This window comes from Protobothrops mucrosquamatus, unplaced genomic scaffold, assembly GCF_001527695.2.
Source record: "Protobothrops mucrosquamatus isolate PMUCROS unplaced genomic scaffold, P.Mucros_1.0 scaffold589, whole genome shotgun sequence".
NCBI classification, from domain to species: domain Eukaryota; kingdom Metazoa; phylum Chordata; class Lepidosauria; order Squamata; family Viperidae; genus Protobothrops; species Protobothrops mucrosquamatus.
The window spans coordinates 88,524-111,933 of record NW_015386888.1 but is presented as its reverse complement, the minus strand read 5'-3'; the positions used below and the strand labels follow the sequence as shown (position 1 = coordinate 111,933).

The 23,410-nt window shown below is 39.8% G+C and overlaps 1 protein-coding gene across 1 annotated transcript in view; it reads left to right on the top strand.

The window, feature by feature from the left end:
- SPATA16 (spermatogenesis associated 16) overlaps positions 1-23,410 on the top strand; it is a 168,546-nt gene that overhangs the window by 84,760 nt on the left and 60,376 nt on the right. The window contains exon 4 of the mRNA XM_015817427.1: positions 10,823-10,907. Coding sequence (XP_015672913.1) covers positions 10,823-10,907 — 85 coding nt within the window. The remainder of the gene's footprint in view (positions 1-10,822; positions 10,908-23,410) is intronic.

Here is a 23,410-nt window from a genome sequence, read left to right as displayed (position 1 = left end):
TTGCAGTGGTTTTCTTTTTCCTGCTCATCAAGAATCCCACACTCCAGAGAGAACACAAAACTCAAAGGCATTTGTGTATCTTTCAACTCATAAACTGAAGGCCCTTCAACTTACGTCTCCTGATGCAATATGGTGTTAATGTGTAGATATATTTACATGCAAATCGTATGCACCAGGACTGAGAGCTGTAAGGAGTGCAGTCGGCAAGGAAGAGGAGATTTTTTTTTCTCCTTGAAGCAATCTTGACAACAAATACTGTTCCAAAACTGTGATTTACAGAACTGGAACATTCTCATTCTCATCAGTAGGCCCATGTCTCTTCAAGCTAGTAAGCAAGCAGAAGCTTCAGAATAACAAGATAGGAAAGGGTTAAAAATGCCTTCCAGCATGCTGCAGTCTCATTGATTGAAACATATAAGGAGATAAACCCAGCAGATGTTTGCATTTTTTTTAAAGCAAAGCATGTATGTTTAAAGCAAAGACAGAATTAACAAAGTATCTTGTTTATCCCTGCCTGGCTTGCCAAGAACGCTCTACAAAGCTAATAATACTGTCTTTTATACCTCTTTTTTTCCTACTATATTTAATATATTTTAATGCCTTCTTTATGCTTCTGTTTGGTTCTGCCCTCCTAATCTACCAGTTGTAGCCAATATTGGGGCAGGTGCTACTTTTCTTGCCTGGCACAATGATTGTTATTTTTAAAGGACAGTTTCTAGAACTTTCACCCTTGGCCACTGATCTGCTTTGGGAACAGAGATATTATGGCTTATTACCTCAGGATGAGTTCCTATTTTAATGGCAAATACTGTACCAGAGAAAGAAGCATAGAGATTTATCCTGGCACTTAATATTTTAGTGCCTTGCAGGAGATTTATTTTTGCAACTGGTCCCAGCAATATCCTGCTCAAATCACCTGGGAATACATACATAATCCAAACAGCATGCTGAAGGCCTTATGCCACTACTCAATGGCTTCTATTTTATATGATGAAGTTTCATGTGCTGGCAGGTTGCAAAGAGAGCTGAAGCCAGCCAGAAATATATTCCTGCAGCATTATGTCATAGACAAGAGAGGGGAAAGAAAAGAAAGAAGGGAAGGGAAAGTGAAAAAGGAAAGAAGTCCTGCAATCTAAGTTATTTTTAGAAGCAGATATGATTTAGAAGCTTCGCTACCAAAGGTTTAAGGTTTAAGGTTAAAATAGGCCCCAAGTAGGGCGAGAGTAATTACAATTTGCACTCAGAGCATTCCCCCCACTGCTGTGTGCTACTAAAGTTGTCTCTCATGGTGTCTGCCTGGCAGGGCTGGCTCACTCTAGTTTCCATTCAATTAAACAATCCTGATGACATACATCCCAGAATCATAGCACTAAAATGGCATTGAGGTCATTCAATCCAATCATTCCTTACACAACTGCATCCACTTAGAGAAGAGGACAATTCAACCACTGCAATCATGCCTCTACTCAATACCTGAATCCCATGTTATATCACCTATATCATGAGTGTCAAACTTATGGCATCACATGATGTGTTGCGACGTATCGCAACTTTTTTCGCATTGCCGGAGCAGGGATGGGCACGGCCTCTGCATCATGCAACCGGCTTGCGGGCCAGCAGTTTGACACCCCTGACCTAGATGATTGTCCAGACATAACATCCAATGAGGAAGAGTTCATAATCTCTCTGGGTGATTGAGTCAAGATCCAATTGTTGTTACCAGTAGGAGACTTTTTCTTGACATTCAACTAGTGTTTGCCTTCCTGTTTGCTGTATGTCTGGCATTCTGTCAAAATAGAAGAGATGTTGAGTGTTCTTTTTCTATGTGATTCCTCCGATTGTGTCTTCTTCAGATGTCTTGTATAAAGAATAAACATACCTCAGTCTTTCCTCCTAGGTCTTATCATTTCCCTGATCATCTTTATTGCCCCTTTTTTTTGCATCTGTTCCCATGTGTTCAAAGCTTTCTTTCTTCAGAGACCAAATGCAACTCAGAGCCTTACTATTTTGCTGCACAAAGTAGTCCTTCAACTGTGCCAAGGAAGGATTATTTGAAAGGTAGGATCAGTGTTAAATACTAAATGATGTAGTCATGATACAGCTCAGGGTGAACCAACAGAGCTTCCTAAATGTAATCAGAAAATAGATAACTCTGGTCCAGTCATCCAATTACTGATAGCAGCTTCAGATCCTTAGAGGCACATCATCAGGTAAGGAATCAAAGATCTGTGAAAATGAATCCATTAGATACGAATAGAAGACTGAGTGAGGAGATAGAGTTCCATTTCCTTATCCAAGCCAGTATTACCTCAAGTTCTGACTTTAATAAAAGCATTAAAATGTAATACTTTTATTCTGCTTTTTGGCAAGAAAATAGCTTACAAAATGAAATGAAAATCTCTGAAAACTGCATCAAAAATATAGCAGACAATATTAAAAGAACAGATCAATAGGTAGCTGTTGATTACTGCTCTAATATATACAACCTCTCCTGAGATGGGCTTCTAATGAAGATTATTGTGTAGTGATTTGATCATCCTTCCCATTCTCTTTTGTGTTTCCTCCCATTTATCTTCAGATTTCTCCTACTTCTGTTCTCAGGATCTTGACTAATAATCAACTGACTTGGGACCTTTTTGACTTTTATTGCAGCAATGATCACAAATGTTTGTCGCATTAATATGTATGATATTTGAAAACATTGAGGAAAGAAATTGTAGCTTTATTGCATGCTTTATACTTAGTTTGCTGCCATTGTCTTTTGGCGAGTATTCCTGATTTCTCACATCATCACTTGATCATAATCCAAAACAGGGCCATTTAGGCTGTTCAGACTACACCCATATTTCATTACATTACAGGGCTTTTCAAGTTAGTCCTCCAGTCTCATTTTCTTATGCATACATACACCCACAAACACACACACACACACACACACACACACACACGTCTACCAGGTCTTGTTTCTCCCTACAGCTGTGCTTGCTCTTTACATTCTTCTCCTTTTCTGTTTCTCTTTCTTTTCTGGTTTGAAGTTTGTAGATCTTGGGTCCATGGCTCTGGAGTCAATTCTCTATGAAAGGTTGATGACTTTTAAGGAAGAGTGTTGATTCTTTTGAAGTTTGGTGTTGGAGAAGACTTCTGAGAATATCTCCTAAATCCATGAAAACAAACCAATGGCTCATCAAACAAATCAACTCAGAGTTCGCACTCAAGGCACAAATGACCAGACTTAAATTATACTACTGTACTTTAGATAGATTATGCAAAGATCTAGTTCTCTGGAAAAGGATCTAATGCTGGGGATGGTGGGAGGAAAGAGAAGAAGAGAATGACCAGCAGCAAGATGGATGGATTCAGTTACAATACTGATGAGTATACTATTGGAAGACTTGAAAGACCCAATTAGGGATACATCATCATGGAGAGAATCTATCTATGTGATTGCAAGAAGTCAAAATGACTTGATGGCACATAATCAATCATTACCAAATCATTATTCTATTTGACCAATGTATTATTGCAGAACCTGGTTATTTTACCTTAATATCATTAATATTGATAGTTTGCAGGTTGCATTTGTCTTACATTAAGAATCTACGTATGCCTACAAAGGGCATTTCTTTGTATAGTTATTTGGTTCAATTTGTTTTAGTTGTATATATTAGTTTTACTGGGTTGGTTGGTAAGTTGCAAACTAAATTTGTTGCATAGAATTTTGGAATTGTTGTGTTTCGTTTAGTTTTGTATGGTGCCTAGGTAAAGGTATGTGATTAATTGCTGTTATGAAAAAAAAATATTTTACAGACCAACACAGCCTGGTTTTAGTCACCATAGATGTAATGTCTCTAACCTGATCTGCATGCTATCACTTTCATTCTGGAGCACAACATAGAATTTTGTTGATTAAAAATGCATATCCATCTACATCTGCAAAGGAGCTGAAGAAGATAAAGTACAAACTTTGTAATTGTGCCCTCTAGTTTCTATCATAGGTCTTGACTCCACCCAGTGGCAACATAGAGCAAATAATATCCATTAACTGCAGCCTTATAGGCTCAACTACAATGCAGATCAAACTTCACTGTCCTAAAACACACAAAATTGTTGTTGATTGTACAAAAAAAAGGGATGTTAGTTTTTTTTCTAGATCAACTTTATATCAAACTGTTGAGTGTGTTCGTTTTAGTTAGTTTGTTTTAAAATTTTAGATTCTTCTTGATCTCAGTTACTTGGAAATTGCTTTGAGGTTGATTCATACAACAGGTTAATTGGCTTACTAAATTAACCCATTTTCTGAGTTTGTACAGCATACTGAACCAAAAATTGAACTTTTATCCCTACAGATGGCATTGGACTAGGGCTCCTATCATCTTTATCTGTGTCAAGACATAGAGAAGTCTCTGTGTCAAGACATAGAGAAGTTCAATAATATCCAAAAGGCCCAAGTTTTCCAATCATTACCCTAGGACAATGGACTATAAAATATACAGTGGTTCTAAAATGCAATGAGCTTTTGCATGAAATAGTTCCATAGCTTTCCAACTTCAATACTTTTTCATATCTGCGATTATCTACGATTACCGCCAGCTAGTATTCCTCAGAAACTGTAGAACTTTTCATTCTACCAATAAAGGAGAATATTTGTAGTTCAGGGTTGAAATGAGGGGTTGTTGGTGATGTTGTTACCTAGTTTGGGTAATGAAATGTCTGCAAGAAAACAACCAAGTTTAGAGAGCATCAAGGACCCCTCAAGTTTTCATTCTCCTCGTGAAAAACTGAGAAAGCCACTTGGCCTTCGTTTTTTGCACCCTAATAAATTTTATATCCACTGTCCCTGCTGTAATGCCCTTTCCACTCTTAATTATGACCACAAGAACCTAGCACCATCTCAGGCAAGTAATTCAGAAACCACTTACATTATAATTATTCACTTTATTCCACTAAATTGTTACAAAGTGAACCAGCTTGACCAGGTCAAAGAAATCACCTTGCAAATGTATGTGGTGTTTAGGATGTCTTCTTCAAAACTATCTGAAACTTGTGAGATCATAAAGCTGTCATTTTTCATCTAACATATCCCAAGCTCTAACACAATCTGACATAGTTTGTCAAAACCTTGTGAGAGCTTACGGTAGATTTTTGGCATCCTTCCACATGACTTCTGGCAACAGTCAATTGGTTGGGGGCAGGGTATACATTTGGTAAGTAAATAAATGCAGTTAATAACATTTCCCTACATGTGGTCCTCACAAGAGAGGTGGGTTAAGATGTTTAGTCTGGAAACATTATAACTGTAATTTCATTGTGTAAAACTGTTAGCACCATTTCGAAGGGAGGAAGGGTGGTGTTGGGTTCCAGGAGAACCTTGTTGCTGACTTCTTGCTGAAGACTAGAATCTGTAATCCAGTCTCTCTGAGACAGAGCTTGGAGGGCAATAATAGGATGGAGCCACTTTTGTTAAATTCTTGTGGAAAATGAAAGAACTCTTACAAATTCCAGAGGGGTTTAGCAGAGAGGTTTATTTGCGCAGGTTCAGAGGCATATGGAGACATGCAATTCTGAACAAGGAGGGTGGGATTAGACTTCAGTTTTATACTATCCTTCTTTCAGGAACAAAAGGACTACACATGGAAATACACATTGTAATACATTTGGATCGTTTCTCATGGGCATACAATGGAAGGTTTTGCTACATACAAAGTATCTATGTGCAATGCACATTTGGTTAGACACATATTACTGACACAGAACTTTCCCAGTGAATTTTCCCAGCGATTATGCATTACATCATTATCCTAGCAATTATGCAGACAAATCATTATTCTAGTTATTGTTCATTTTACTACATTAAAGAAGTCTATCCATAAAAATGACAGCCCACTTGTAGCAGCATCTTCTGGGGCTGATCCATTTGTTTTACAATATAAATTTTCACCCTGCAATATAGGAGCGGGATGGCTTTATTGCAAGACACAGAGAGAGAGAAATGTTACATTTGCAAATCAATGAAATGGATGAGAAGATGCAGCCTACGCTGCCAATAGCAAATATGGAGAAAGCAAGCCACTAGCTTATTCTGCCCCAACTAATTTCACTTGGCAAACAGCGGAGTGACTTGGCAAAGGCAACAGAATAGCATTCATTCCACAATGAGTGAAGAGAGAGATGACATTTGAGACTACAGATCTGTGGAATTTAATATCTTAAAACTATGGTTGCTTTGGAAGTGTCAGATTGTGTAATGAATTAACAACAATTTATATAACTCACAGCTTTTTCCAAATAATGCCAGCTGGAAGTGTTTGTGCTGTTAAAATACATCTTGAAACTTCCTTTCTTCTTTGCATGTTCTAATTGGGGCATCTATGGAGCACAGAAAAGGTATGTGAGTCACACCTACGTTGTTTCATTGCTTCATGCTCAGCCACAAGCCACCTAGGTTAGAATGTACTATCTGACACAAAGAATTGAAGAACTTCTAGATCAGGGGTCCCCAACCCCCAGTCTGTAGACTGGCACCGGTCTGCGGCATGCCAATAACTGGTCCGCACAAACAAGCAAAGCCCCATCTGTGGGACGCAGGCAGCACACGAAACCACACACCCTCCAATCTGTGGAAAAACCTTTCTCCATGGAACCAGTCCCTGGTGCCCAAAAGGTTGGGGGCCACTGTTCTAGATAATCCAAACTAGAACTTAATTACACTAATGTAATACCCCAAAATTTGAACCAAGACCATCTGATGATGTAATATTTATCATCTTTCAATGCCAAATGTCAAAGTCTATGATTTCAGGTCTACTATACTTAGTACTCTCTACTAGTCTTGCTTAGTATTCTCAGTGGATTTTAAAGAGAATGCTCTTATCTATTACTGTGCATGTGTATTTCAGGCATCAACAAAACTTGCCATGTGATTCCTTAGACACAGACATAGAATTATAGGGCTGGAAGTGACCTTGGAGTTCTTCTAGTCTCACCTCCTGCTCGAGACAAGAGACTTTATACCATCCTGGACAAATGGATTTTTGAAAACCTCCAGTGATGAAGCACCCACAACTCCAGGAGGCAAGCTGTTCCATTGATTAATTGTTCTGATGGATCAGCATTCTCCATGCCCCTCTATCTCGTATCACCTCCTTCAGATCTGCCATAGTCACCCCAATGTCATCCTTTATAGTGTCCAGCCACTGATTGCTCCCAGCATGATTGCTTTTTGAGTGAGCCAGCTCGCAAGAGTTGACCAAAGTTTGACAACTTCTGTTTGGAGAGTTTGGCTTCAAGTGATATTTTGGTGATATTCAATCTAGGACTTCTTTGTTTGTTATTTATGTTATTATGACCCATGGTGGCCCAGTGGTTAGAATGCAATACTGCAGGCTAACTGCCAACTGCCAGCAGTTTGATCCTGACCAGCTCAAGGTTGACTTAGCCTTATGACTTAGCAATATGCTGACTCTGTAAATCACTTAGAGAGGGCTGTAAAGCACTATGAAGCAGAATATAAGCCTAAGTGCTATTGCTAAGTGCTATTTTTGCAGTCCATGGGATGTGTAATAGTCGCCTCCAGCACCACAGTCCAAAGGCGTCTACCCTTCTCCTATCTGCCTTTTTCAGAGTCCACATTTCACAGCCATAAGTAGTAACTGGAAAAATTATTACACAGCTACCTTTCTCAAAATCCAGAAGTTGAAAAAAATCACTTCAACTCCCAAAATTTTGTTTGGAGATGTTGACTGGGAGATGAAGCACGTCTGGTGGGAATGACTATCCAGAGTATCACTGTAGCATTCCTCTTCCATAACACCCAAATGACTTTGAACTGTTTGTGATTTAAATCCTCCATTTCCTTTATTTTCAATTGGCCATATCTCATTAAGAACATAATGCAGCTTGTGAAAACATGTCCTGGAGTAGCATTACTACTCTCTTGGGATTAGGGTTTTTTAACTAGAGAGAGACTTCCAGAGTCAATTTACAGTAATGTCAAGGAGCAATAAATACATTGGTGAGGGAACAGGATGGGCACGAGAGAGATGGGGAACTACATGCTGGTAGGAAAACATCAACAAATAAACTTTTTGTGCTTGTAATTAGACACACAAGATTATTATATGTTTAATTGACTAAAGTGACAATTTGGAATTACATCTAGTTGCATTTAATTGGATTTGGAACCTCCAGAGAGAAAGAAACTGAGAGGAGTATTGGAGGAGTTACCATAAAAGCAAAGTGATTTTCTGAAGTCTGTTAAAGCTTGCATTAATATCCACTGCACAATAGTTTTTAATATCCTCCCAGCCTAATAAGAGGAACTGGCAGTTGTTGCAACACTTGGGATACTAAAGCATAGTTAATTAGTTGCAGCATTTGCAATCTTTCTCCCTTCCTCCCATCGGTCCATTCCATAATTTCTACTGTAACATAATCAAAGGTGAACTACACTTGACTTTGCCACAAGGTTGAGATATTCTCTGACACAATCTTCACACTGTGAATCTATGTGTGCATAAATTCTGCCTGTATACAATGTGATGGGTCCCTCCCTAAATACTTTAAAGTGAAGCAAATTAAACATTTGGGGGATAGACAAAATACTTGCATATTCACAATGCATGTAGAAACACGTATCAAGTGCCAGGAGAATAATGGCTCATATTTTGCTATCTCATAAGACTGTGTTTCCATGGAGGTTATTGGTTTTGATAAGCACAACTATGAAGACACACTATTATGAACAGATCCTTTTTATAGAGATGGGCAAAGGAGGTGAGTGGGAGGGAGGAGCACCTAGATCAGCGGTTCTCAACCTATGGGTCGTGACCCCATTTGGGGTCGATCGACCATTTCACGGGGGTCGCCAAGCAAGGCTGTCCGCCATTTTTTTCCCCTTTTTCGGCGGGTGCCTTACCTCCCTTGGGCTGGGCCAGCTGGTGGTCGGCCTGCTCCATCTCTGCCGCTTGCCAGCTACGCCTCGGCCGGCGCAGGGGGCGGAACCACGCATGCGCGGTGCTCCCGGGCAGGGAAAGTCCTCGACGTATGACCGGTTGGGTAGTCCTCAACTTGCGACCGGTTTAGTCCTCGACTTACGACCGGTTTAGTCCTCAACGTACGACTGGTTTAGTCCTCGACTTACGACTGGTTGGGGGTCGCGGCATTAAAAAGGTTGAGAACCACTGACCTAGATTGTCAAAAATGAATAGAAGAATGTTCTCAAATGGACCAGGATAGAATCTTCTGGAGAAGAAGACATTATCTTGGGAAAAGGGCTATTTTGGATTTGAGAGTTTTATTGTGACCCCATTGAACACTTGTGGAAAACTGCATAACTTGGAGTGCAATGAGGAAACCTAAAGGACTCCTACAACCATGGTTAACAGTTCCCATTCCTATTTTAGTCTGGGCTTAACTACCATCATCTAAAGTTTTTTTGTTAGAGTGATATGGGATAGGCCCCAAAACTATACTTCCATAAATACAACAATAAATAAAATAAAGATGTCAAAGTGCAAAACTTAATCTTGGATTCCAGAATCAAACCAGAGATGATGAACCATCAACCCTCTCTTAAGCCAGATGTCCCTGAACTAAGATCCCAAACATAAGATCTCAAAGCCAGATTTTGCTAAATGTCAAAGAAAGGAAACTTCCTGTTTTTCAGTTACCATATTCACATGATATACTTAATTGGGTCCTGATGGAATCATGAGTTACAGAAATGGGTTTTCTTTAAGAATTCTTTTCTTTCTCTCTGTCTTTCTCTCCATTGTATATTTTGTCCCTGCCTTGGGGTGATGAAAAAGGGAAAGAAAAGATGATGCTGTCTCTGGTTGTGCTAACTCTACTTGGAACATCATGGAAAATCCAATGGTTCAATTAAAGAACAGCAGAAAATGACAACCTCCCAGTCATGTTCACAACTACTAGGAAGCCATCAAAGAAAGCTGTTCCCTAACTGAGCAGTCATTTGTGATTATCAGCCACCAGCACACAGAGAATTGTCCCAGGATAGCTTCTAACTAAATTAGCCAGGTTATCCAAACACAGCCAGAAATGGTTCTCTAGTTTAGGGAGAGAAAAAGACAAAAGCTGTCCATCAATGGTGGATACCCTTTCAGTTTTGTCTTATTGCTACACTTTCTCCATTGACAAAAGGACAGGGCAAGTCTGCAAGATTATCTGGGACACTACACATCCTCTTCACGACCTGTTTTCCTTGTTATCTTCTGGGAGGAGGCTTCGTGGTATCCGTAGCAGAACATCCAGATTCAGCCATAGTTTCATCCCATACAGCATTAACCTTGTGAACTCTCAAGCTTCCTCCTTCCGTTATATATTCAAGACGGACAGTATTTAATATTTATTTGCTATGTATATGTAGGGATGTGGGTCTGTACATATGTTGTTCATAGTATGTTTAGGTGTGTGTCATGTATGTGTTTCACTTTGAGAGCGGGCAACTAAATTTCATTTTTGATGTGTGCTGTTGTGTCCACAGTAAAAAAATGACAATAAAGGTTATCTTATCTTATCTTATCTTATCTTATCTTATCTTATCTTATCTTATCTTATCTTATCTTATCTTATCTTATCTTATCTTATCTTATCTTATCTTATCTTATCTTATCTTATCTTGGAGAGCCAATTCAATGGATTAGATTTTGCACAGCAGATCTCCTAACTTCTGCTCTGATAGTTCCATAGTTTATATACTTTATGTCTTATGCCTTTCTGTCATAAACATTACCTTTGTGTATTCTTGTTTTTATTCTTGCTACTCTTTAATATGTTCCATTTTCTAATTCTGTTGTGTCACTAGAAGCACCATGATTGCTGACTACACGTATTGGCTGTCTGGAGGAAGAGACCAGCATACCAGCAAGCTCATCAAACTGTATTGGCAGGTAAAAATGAATGGCCTAACTAAGAGAGAGGTGCCCCCATTGCTCTTCAAATCCAGATGAAGGATTGGTGTTTAAAAGACTGCCAGCTAAGGTAGCTCTGGGACTTATCAATCAGAAAGCCATTATATATGGCAGCAACGTATTTATAATGAAGGAGATTTTTTTTCCCTAAGACTAATTTTAAGGGGGAAAAATCAAGGTTGTTAGACTTGACACATAATTCAGTTTTACTGAGTATAAAAAAAATTCAACATTGATAGAAACACACACACACATGCACAGACATAGGTAAAATTCAGTTATAGTAGCTTCAGCTCAATTTTTCTGAAGTTCCCTCTTACACTTTTGCTAGCCAAAAAGCTATTCATATAGCAAGTCAAGCTTTCTACTTCATCAGGAAAACGGTTTTGAGAAAGTTGAATTTTAAAGCAACAGTCTATTTTGCCCTTTCCAACCCATTATATGGAACCAGTTATCTAGCAGATTTCACACATCTCTGAACGAAGTGACATCATTTGTTGCAATTTCAATATATCCAAAGGTAGATTCCAACATGTATTTTGTACCAGAATAGCAGCCGTTGTTATTCAGTCATTCATTTGCTTCCAACTTCTCTTAACTCAATAAACATCATTTACCAGGATTGTCAGTGAGTAACTCAAAAATATTTGAGTTTTCATAGGCTCATGCTCACCTAATCCATCTCATGTCATGTGTGAGGAACCGCCAGGTTCCAACACAAGGAGTTAATCAGAGTGGTATGTTTATGGACAGGATTCTTGGCAGACTAAATTACTCAGTACTGAACTGCTAGATTTAACAGAATAACAGAGTTGGAAGGAACCTTGGAGGTCTTCTAGTACAACACACTGCTCAAGCAGCAGCCTATACCAGTGTTGGCGAACCTATGGCACGGGTGCCAGAGGCGGCACTCAGAGCCCTCTCTGTGGGCACGTGTGCCGTCGCCCCAGTCCTAGGCCTTCAGCTGGGTTTTATAAAACCTTTTCACTTTAGGCCTCCACCACCATGTACAAAAAAAAAAGGTTCAATCAATCAGTCAATTTCAACTTCTCGCGAGAAAAAAAAAGATCTTGCAAAGTTGGAATTGATTGACTGAACCTTTTAGTCCCACCCAGTCTGCCGTTACCACCGCAGCCACGCCCACCCAATGGGCCACACCCACCCAATGGACCACACCCACCCAGCACCAGACAATGCATAAGTGGGTTTTGGGTTGCAGTTTGGGCACTCGGTCTCTAAAAGGTTCGCCATCACTGGCCTATACCATTAGCACTATGAAGTTTTGGGAGGGTATCATTCTTTCTTTCCCATGAGCTTCAAGGCTAGCTAGCTTTTTCCATCCTCCCCTCAACTTAGCTCCAGTTTCCACCACAATCTCAGCAGGAATGGGAGGAAAGAGGAAAAATAACAAAACCCATTTAGAACTTATATCAGAACATTGTGCATGCAGGAAAGGGTGGAACTTTTAATATGAGCCTTTGATGCTATTTTCATGATTCTGACCAAAGCCACAACTATTGTGAGCAACCACACCAGTGATAGTATTTAACCATCTTGTATTCTGTTGGCCTTTTTTTTTTCAATGGCCTTCAAGTTTTTCAAGTGCCAAGAGCTGTCCAGTGACTCTTTCATTCACATTATTTATCTAAAATATTTATGTTCCAGGGCCCTTATTGGTGATTTCAGTCAGCAATCTGTGTTTACTTCCTCTAGTGTTGAATGATTTGTTCTTTCTGTGGCACAGCAATTTTTTCCAGCAGCACAATCCAGAGGCATCCATTCTTCTTCACTCGGCCTCTTGATGGCTCAGTTTTCATAGCCATGTGCTACATTGAGAATACCATGGCCTGGACAATAACTTTTTTGGGTCAATGTGGTATCTCTCTGCTTGTGTTATTATCATTATCCCAAGTTGCAAGACATATTTTTATATCATGGCCACCTTCACCATTCCTATGAATTTTCGAGCTTAGGAAGATAAACTCAGTTACTCCTTAATCTTAACCAAAAAAAAAACAGAGCTGGAAGAGACTTTGGAGGACTTCTAGTCCAACTCCCCCTGCCCAAGCAGAAAACCTTATATAGTTTAAGACAAGTGATTGTTCAATCTCTTCTTAAAAACCTTGATTGATGGAGGACCCCCAATGTCTGAAGCCAAGTCTTCTTTTTCTCCTATTTGTACTGGATTAGCATTGCCTGTTGACATAATGTCGGTTTGTTATTGTGATGGTTTTAATGTTAAGCAGCAAACTAGTTTGCCCTTACTTATTTTATCCTGAACAAGTTATTTGTGGCTCCCAGTTATCAAACTGATATTGCAATGGTATATAGGAATGATCTTCGGGGGAAGAGATGCTGTCTAGAAAATAATCAGATAATAGAGGGCATAGCGTGCAGTTGCATAAGGGGCTGGTGTCCTATGGAATATATTTCAGCTGCTATATGGGTTCTTTTGTTGTTTGGTTAGGTTTCCTATGATGGATAATCTGGCTGATCTCCTAATTTGTCTATTTTGTATGCCATCTCATAATTGTGACTTTGGGTAGCAACCATACGATTAAAACAGCAAAAAACAAAGCAGCAATATAATAATAATGGTGCCCAAGGACAACATGTCTAAATCCATACATCCACCATATTTGTCAAGAATAAAAAAAGCATATTGACAAACTCATCTAGCCTGTAGGTCCCATATCTGAAGAAACATCTACGTCCATGATTCTCAACCTTGATAACTTTAAGATCTATGGACTTCAATTCCCTGAATTCCTCAGCCAACATGCTGGCCATGGAATTCTGGGAATTGAAATCCATACATCTTAAAGTTGTCGAAGTTGAGGAACACTGATCTAGATCTTCGAGCATTTTTTTTGATCCACACAGTATGGAAAACAATAAAAATCCTAACGGAGGTCAGCATTAACCAAAGTTAACATTGTATACAATTGAATGCATTATATTTTGGTTAAATATGCTATGCCAGCAGTTATAAAATTGATATCACTGTGGTTTTATGAGGCTACCTTTCACTGAGATACTCTGTTAGTCTAGCTACCATTTCAAAGCTATGAAAACAGCAAACTATTTTCTGTTTCAGAAGATTTATTTTTCTAGGCGAAGGAGATTTTATTTATAGTATCAAATGCAAAGAAATTTCATTGTTAATTGTTAAAGAGTTGTCTGAATAGGGGAGGGGCAGAGAAAGAAAGAGCCAGTAGTGAGTCATAGCTATAATTTATACCATTAGAGGGAAGCTTATAAATGAAATTCAGAAAACTGACAAAAGAGCGAGTGGAGTAGAAGATAGTTCATTATACTCTATTCCTTATGCTCTGTCTGAACATTTGTCAGAAGGAAGAAGCAAGGTTCTTAATATGGTTGGTGTCAGGATGAATCCAAAAGATAGCAGGAAGCGCAAAAAATGCTTGTGCAGCAGCGAGGCAGTGAAAAAATAGGTTGTGCAAAACTTTGAGGCCCAGTGAAATGCCTGCTGAGTAACCCTATTGAAGCCAATTTGTGTGTCATAGCAAAGACCAATGCAGTGACTTTTCTGATGCTTCTGGAATTCTTATCAACAATGATGCAAGTTCACTTCTGTGTATAGAAAATGCTAAGGAACTTAAGGAGCATGATGGAACTCCTCTACTTTGACATTGACATGAGTGCTGTGCCATTGAATGTTATCATCTTATTAAACTTGGAGCCTATCTGAGTTTCTCTGGGGTGTGGTGGCTCATACTGATGTAGGCTTCTTTCACTTTCTCAAGAGGGCCAGCCACAAGACTTTGCTTTTCTTGCTCTAATGCTAATGGTATATTCTATGAAGGTGCTGTCCACAAAACTGGGAATTCAAAGTTAGAAGCTCCATATATTACTCATAGTTGACCAGTCCAGAATACACTCCTGGATCCAGTCTTGCACTCCTAGGGCAAGTTTAAGTCTCTCAGCAGTGAGCGAATGGGTGCTAGGTTACTACAGTTGTGTTCCAAGCCCTCTCTAAGCAGTTTACAGAATCAGCATCTTGCCCCCAACAATCTGGGTCCTCATTTTACTGACCTTGGAAGGATGGAAGGCTGACTCAACCTTGAACCGGTCAGGATTAAACTGCTGGCAGTCGGTAGAATTAGCTTACAGTACTGCATTCTAACCACTGCACCACCACAGCTCTTCACCACAACTGAATACCACAAAGACCATGTTCTTTATACCACTCTCCATTCCTAAAGCTTCTCTATCTTTGTGGCACTGTAGTCCACTGTGCCTACCTTCTTCTGGTTATTGCTATGAAGACACAACTTTGTTATTTATTATTTATTATTTATTATTTAAATTTATATACCGCCCTATCTCCCTTACGGGACTCATGGCGGTGAACAGGCAATAATAAAAATCACAATAAATATTGAATAAAAAGCCTGCTCTAAAATACCCCATATAAAACCCCTAGCAAAGCCCAATCAAAACTACGCCAGGCCGGCCGCATGGAATAGATGGGTTTTCAAGGCTCGGCAGAAGAGGTGCAGGTCCGTAGTTGTACATAGGTCGGGGGGTAGGTCATTCCAGAGGGCAGGAGCTGCCACAGAGAAGGCTCTCCCCCTGGGGGTCGCCAGCCGGCACTGACTGGCCGACGGCACCCTAAGGAGACCCTCTCTGTGGGAGCGGACTGGTCGAAGGGAGATATTTGGTAGGAGGCGGTCTTGCAAATACCTAGGTCCATTGCCATGGAGCGCTTTAAAAGTTGTTACTAACACCTTGAAGCGCACCCGGAAGGCCACCGGCAGCCAGTGCAGCTCGCGCAGGACAGGTGTTACATGGGAGTATCTAGAGGCCCCCAAAATCCCCCACGCAGCCGCATTCTGAACTAGCTGGAGCCTCCAGGTGCACCTCAAGGGGAGCCCCATGTAGAGAGCGTTGCAATAGTCCAGGCGGGAAACAACGAGGGCTTGAGTGACTGTGCGTAGGGCGTCCCGATCCAGAAAGGGGCACAACTGGCGTATCAGGCGAGCCTGCTTAGAAGACACTAAGATTTGCCAATGTGCTTTGCTCAAGCCAGCTGTCTGTCCTTCCAGGTAAACCAGACAGGAAACACAAGTAGATGAGTTAATTCTACTCTATTGCCAGGATACATTAACAGAATATTTCATGTCTGAAGGTGCAAACCTCCCATTGCATCTATTCACCTTGTCCTTCAAGGCCATTCATATATACCATTACACTGTTACTCCACCGAGGCTAATCATGAGCTGATTCTGCCCAGCACAGGTCAAACTTATCTATGTCAACCTTCTTGGCACATCACAGAAAAATAGTGATTGGAGCTAGCAAAACTACCCTGCTCTCCCAGGATACATTAGCTGGCATTCTTAAAGTAGTATGCCAAGCCTAACATTCAGAAAAACAAGTAGAAGGGGAGAAGGAACTTATTTTCTCTAGTTTTTTGGAACTGCTTTTTTTTTCAGTTGGAACAAAAAACTTAAGACTGTGTTGTGATAAAACTGTTGAGGATATCCAGCTGAAAGCTGTCAGGAGAATGGTCTCTAAAGATTTGTTTATGTATTTATTTATGCATTTTAAATTAAATTATTTACTTCAGTTTATATGGCCACCCACTTGCAAGCAATTCTGGGCAGCTAATAACAATCAGAAAAATGCAGGAAAAAAATGAAAAGAACATAAAAGAAGATTTGTAAAATCTACTATCCCTACTGTTTTCATGCTAGTCTGCCAAAAACAAACAAACAAGCAAACAAAAAACAAACAAACACCAAAGCAGTTGTAAGGGTTTTGATGGTTTCCCATTATATCTTACAGCCACTTTCTTTTCAAACTGGATCTCTGTTGAAGTCAAATTGAATCAGTTTGCCCTCAAATTTAGAAATGTAAATTCAATCTGAATCATAGCTCTCAAAGATCAAGGCCTGTTCATACCCATCAAGTTAAGGCTTGTTGGATAAGAGAGAAAGTAAAATCTGCACTCAAAGTTGGACACTCCATGGTAGGGTAGGTACAGGTAGTTCTCAATTGTTGTTGTTAGTTGCAAAGTCATGTCCGACCCATCGCGACCCCATGGATAACATTCCTCCAGGCTTTCCTGTCCTTTACCATCTTCTGGAGTCCATTTAAGCTCACACCTGCTTCAGTGATGCCATCCAGCCACCTCATTCTCTGTCGTCCCCTTCTTCTATTGCCCTCAATCTTTCCCAGCATCAGGCTCTTCTCCAATGAGTCCTTCCTTCTCATTAGGTGGCCAAAGTATTTGAGTTTCAACTTCAGGATCTGGCCTTCTAAAGAGCAGTCAGGGTTGATCTCCTCTAGGACTGACCGGTTTGATCACCTTGCAGTCCAGGGGACTCGCAGGAGTTTCTCCAGCACCATAGTTTAAAGGCCTCAATTCTTTGGTGCTCAGCCTTTCTTATGGTCCAACTTTCACAGCCATACATTGCAATTGGGAAAACCATGGCCTTGACTATACGTATATTTGTTGGCAGGGTGATGTCTCAGATTTGCCATCTAGTTCTCAATATACGACCACAATTGAGCCCAACATTTCTGTTGTTAAGTGAAACGTTTGTTAAGTGAGCTTTGCCCCATTTTATGACTTTTCATGCCAGAGTTGATAAGTGAATCAGTGCAGTTGTTAAGTTAGTAACGTGGCTGTTGAGTGAATCTGACTTCCCCAGTGGCCTTGCTTGTCAGAAGGTCGTCAAAGGTGATCACACGACCCCGAGACTCTGCAACCATCATAAATATGAGTCAGTTGCCAAGCATCTGAATTTTGATCATGTGACCATGGAGATGCTGCCACAGTCGTTAAGTGTGAAAAATGGTCATAAGACACTTTTTTCAGTGCTATTGTAATTTCAAACAGTCACTAAATAAACTGTCGTAAGTCGAGGACTACCTATATAATTCAACAAGATTTAACTATTTCATAGGAACCTAGTGATATTTGTCTGAATTTAAAGGTCCAAACCCAGTTATATAACGTTAGAAAGGCACAACTAGGGAAAAAGCTAGTTGTGGCAATTAATAAGATTTCTAGTTGCCCAAAAGACAGTAAGTTAATATCTCCAGCATCTTGATGGTTCTGCAATTGTCAGTGCTAGATAAACATGACATAAATTGAAACACAGACCATTGAGAAACAGTTGATAAGCGTTGCCTTGAATGAGATATGGAAGTTGTACGGAGAGGTTGTAAAGAAAAAGGGACAAATTTTCCCAGATGAAACTGGAAAGGCTGCTGAAGTCCATAAAAAGACTGCCCTGTGTTCTTGATGTCTTTAAGATATGTAGACCTTAACTTCCCAAATTCCCCAGCCAGTATGGGTTGAAGGTCACACATCTTAAAGCTGCCAAGGTTGAAAAACACTTTGTTAGGTAATATTTCCAGGCCAAATACCATCTTCTATGCCAAGGTAAATTTGGGAAAAGAGGGTCAAGAAGGAAATGAACTGGTATTCTATCTTAAGATTAAAAACATATTTGCTTTAATACCAATCAAAGCTGGGCTTGTTCAAAGGTACTGTGGCCAGCTTCAATGTTTGTGTGATACTCACGTAGAAGTATATAAAGACCAAGTTCTATTTGCATTATTACATTTGGAGACCTGCCATTTCATTCAAAATAAACAGTATTTCAGGGTCTGAAAGCATTTATTAATATGCTATCTCAATGTTAAGGTAATGCCAAAAATAAGATGTCGTATCTTTGCGTGCTTATGATTCTGTGTAACCAAAGCAACAGCACTGATTATAGACTCTTTTAGCTAGCGAACCGCTTACTTCAGAATTCTTTTATTAAAAAATTGTACAGAGCTACCGAGAGAAATACTGCAGGCTTGAGAAAGGACATGGAAAAGAACTTTAACACTAAGAATTCTAATTGTTACAAATTGTTTTTTTTTATTATTATTATTATTATTATTATTATTATTATTATTATTATTATTATTATTATTATTATTATTATTATTATTATTATTATTAAAATTTATATACCGCCCTATCTCCCTTACGGGACTCAAGGCGGTGAACAGGCAATAATAAAAATCACAGTAAATATTACATAAAAGCCTGCTCTAAAATATAAAACCCCTAACAAAACCCAGTCAAAACTACGCCAGGCCGGCCGCATGGAACAGATGAGTTTTCAGGGCTCGGCGGAAGAGGCTCAGGTCCGCAATTGTACGTAGGTCGGGGGGCAGGTCATTCCAGAGGGCAGGAGCTGCCACAGAGAAGGCTCTCCCCCTTTTTGTGTGTGTGTTTTTAATAAAACAGAAAACAATAAGAATTTGGCCAAAACTGTTTTAAAAAAAATACTTCTTTTTGGCTGTTGGGCTTTCTTTATAGCAGAATCAATCATGGATTACTCTGAAGAATGGATACTTAAATCTGTAACATAATTGATTTGTATTACCCTCAAATAATGACACTTAGCCTTAGTGGCTTTGCTAGTTAATCATAGCTAATTGACCACATAGCATTGTAAAGTCACTTCATTTATTGCCTGATCCTTGATCGAGTGAGATCATCTATTTGTGCGCTGCAAGTAAAGTGGTTCTAAACCAGGAAAAGCCCTGGTGCTAAACATAATAGGAAAAGGGTGACTTTGCCAGATTGTCACCAGATTTCTGTAGTATAGGTAGTCCTCGCCTTACGACCACAACTGGGCCCAGAATTTATGTTGCTAAGCAAGATATTTCTTAAGTGAATTTTGCCCTATTTTACAGCCTTTCTTGCCACAGTTGCTAAGTGAATCATTGCAGTTGTTAAGTTAGTAACACAGTTGTTAAGTGAACCTGGTTTCCTCATTGACTTTGATTGTCAAAAGGTCGCAAAAGGGGATCACATGACCCTGGGACACTACAACCACCATCAATATGAGTCAGCTACCAAATGAGTGCATTTTGATCACATGATCATGGGGATGCTGCAACGGTCGTAAGTGTGAAAAATGGTCATAAGTCACTTTTTTCAGTGATGTTTTAACTTTAAATGAACAGTTGTTAAGTCGAGGTGTACCTGTATTGTGGCATATCCTTTACTTCCTTCTGTCTCTCTCTCTCCTTCCCTTTCCAGCCACAATACTGACTTGTCCTCATTCTTCTGAAATTTTCTGTGCTAGGGGGATCCATCATCTTCCTTTTCAAGCTGTCTGGTTGATTAATTACCAGTTTGGTTGTTTTTCTAACTATGCTGTTTCCTTATCAACTTTGCCTAGATTGTCTTTCTGCCCCGCAGATTTTATTTCAACATATTCTGCATCATAAAAAAGATCCATCTGTAACAGGTCTTTTCCCAAATCAATAAGTACAGACTGCTTTCTCTCTCATATCCCAGATTAAGTTGGTTTAGGTTGAAAGAGGAGGGCCACTGTCTACCATTGCAATATGGACTCCATTGCAACAGGGGAAGGTGACCAACTTTTTTACAATGAAAAGGAGGACACAAATAAATTGAAGAAAAAAATATCGTAAATAAAAGAAACATTTTATTCATTGCAACAATAATACAGACAACTTGCATGTGCAAAGTTTGCCAGCCAGGTGTTTTGGCACGCTCAGCAGCAATTCCTATTGGCTTTTGAAAGCCAATAGCGGGAGTAGCACAGCTCATGCAAAAGTTGAAAAAACCCCATCAAAAAAAAGGTGCCAGAACGCCGTTCTGAGCATTCTATGAGAAAAAAAAAGCACTGCAGATTAGTCTTTAAATATCAAAAAGGAGGAGATGTAGGAGGACGCTTTTCGAGGGAGGACAGAACCTACAAAAGGAGGACTGTCCTCCCTAAAGGAGGATGGTTGGTCACCTTAAATAGGGGTGACATGGTAGCAGTGTTCCAATATCTCAGGGGTTGTCACAAAGAAGAGGGAGTCAAGCTATTCTCCAAAGCACCTGAAGGCAGGACAAGAAGCAACGGATGGAAACTAATCAAGGAGAGAAGCAACCTAGAACTAAGGAGAAATTTCCTGACAGTGAGAACAATTAATCAGTGGAACAACCTGCCTCCAGAGATTGTAAATGCTCCAACACTGGAAGTTTTTAAGAAGAGATTGGATAACATTTGTCTGAAATGGTATAGGGTTTCCTGACTGAACAGGGGGTTGGACTAGAAGCCCTCCAAGGTCCTTATAACTCTGTTGATTCCTTCCATTTGCATGTGAATAAATATTCATACTTCTTTCCACACCATGCATTCTGCTTACTGTTTGGTTTTTTTTCTTCCTTCAAACCAAAATACCTTACTGGGGTCAGTCTAAGACATGTTTCTTTTTTGAGAAAAAAGACAAGATGGTGCCACCTCCTCAGCCACCTACTCCTTTCCATATATAGAAGCTGATGGGGTGGACAGGTGTGTCTTAATTCAGCACTGACAATAGGAAAATCAGGGAGAGCAGGTAAACAGATTTCTTTCATTCTTGAATGCAAGTTTGCTCCACATTGCACTTTTCAATTTTATCTGAACAAGAATACATTTCCCCCATCAAAATCAGCATTTCACCCAATGTGTGTGTGGGGGAGGGTGCTGCTCAATATGCAGAAAATCTGCAATTCTGCTGCATGTATAAAAGCAACCAACTGCACAGGTATCCTCGACTTATAACAATTGGAACAGGACATCCAGTTATATGTAGTCATGGTTTTAAGTCAAGGCACTCATGCCTTTCCACAGCAGTAGTTAAGCAAATGGTTAAGTGAATCACACAAGGGAAGGGAAGGGTCATTAAGCAAACCCTTTTTTTTCTGAATGGGCAATTTTGGCAGAAAGCAGCAAAACAAAATATCACAAATCACAGTCATGTGACCACGAGATGCTGCAATCTGGTCGTAAATGTGGGCCTGTAGCCAAGACTGTAAGGACTATAAGGACCATGAATTGACCAGGAAGAGGGGGAAGCACGATATTTGACGATAACTAGAAATGGTTTACAAGCCATAAAGTATCCATTCCATGGCTGCTGTAACTTTGAATTGTCCTAAAACAAAAGACATAAGTTGAAGACTATCTGTATCTGCTTGCTTGCTTCTTTCAGCCAGTTTTTCCTATACCTTTCTACCTCTAGATCAGGGGTGTCAAACTGCCGGCCCGTGGGCCGGATGCATCACACCAAAACCGCACCCACCTGATTGCCGGCAATGGGAAAAAAGGTCACGATACGTCGCAACGCGTCACATGATGTCGCAAGTTTGACACCCGTGCTCTAGATCACATGTGGACTTCATTTCCCAGAATTCCTCCTATGTTGAAGGCCATAAGTCTTAAAGTTGCCAAGGTTGGAGACCCCAGCTTTAGATCAATGCTTCTCAAGCTTGGCAGCTTTAAGATGTGTGGACCTGAACTCCCAGAATTCTTAAAATGATGGAGGTTGAGAAATACTGCTCTAGATCTACAACTTTTGCAGAGAGAAGTAATAATAATAATAATAATAATAATAATAATAATAATAATAATAATAATAATAATAATAATAATAATAATAATAATAATAAAGTTGGAAGGAACCTTGGAGGTCATCTAGTCCAACCCCCTGCTCAGGCAGGAAACCCTATGCCATTTCAGATAAATGGCTAGACGCTTCTTAAAAACTTCAAGTGTTTGAGCATTCACAGCTTCTGGAGGCAGGTTGTTCCACTGATTAATTGTTCTAACTATCAGGAAATTTCTCCTTAGTTCTAGGTTGCTTCTCTCTTTGGTTAGTTTCCATCAATTGCTTCTTATCTTGCCCTCATATACTTTGGAGAATTGTTTGACCCCCTCTTCTTTGTGGCAGCCCCTCAAATATTGGAACACTGCTATCATATCACCCCTAGTCCTTTCTTTTCACTAAACTAGATATACCCAATTCTTGCAACTGTTCTTCATATGTTTTAGCCTCCAGTCCCCTAATCATCTTTGTTGCTCTTCTCTGTACTCTTTCTAGAATCTCAACATCTTTTTTACATCGTGGTGACCAAGACTGGATGTAGTATTCCAAGTGTGGCCTTACCAAGGCATTGTAAAGTGGTATTAATACTTCACGTGATCTTGATTCTATCCCTCTGTTAATGCAGCCCAGCACTGTATTGGCCTTTTTTGGCAGCTGCAGCACACTGCTGCGCTCATATTTAGGTGATTGTCCATAAGTAATAGTATAGTGAAAAAGCTCCCTTTTTTGCATATAAAATATCCCATATTCAATCCAAGTAAGACTGGGAAAAGGGGAAGCACCTTGGGAAGCAGCATCCTACCAGTCATAATAATCTTGGAATAAATTGTCCAGGTGGATCCAATAGAAGTCAGATTTGCAAGATGCCACTTCTTATGTTGTTCCTCCCCAGTGCTGAGAGGTTTGGTCAAGCATCATTCCCTTCATCATGATGAAAGGCTTCCTCCGAAATGGAGCCATCTTTGATTGTTTATCAGATACAACCATTTGTTTAGTGACCGTTTGAAATTACAACGGCACTGAAAAAAGTGACTTATGACCGTTTTTCACACTTACGA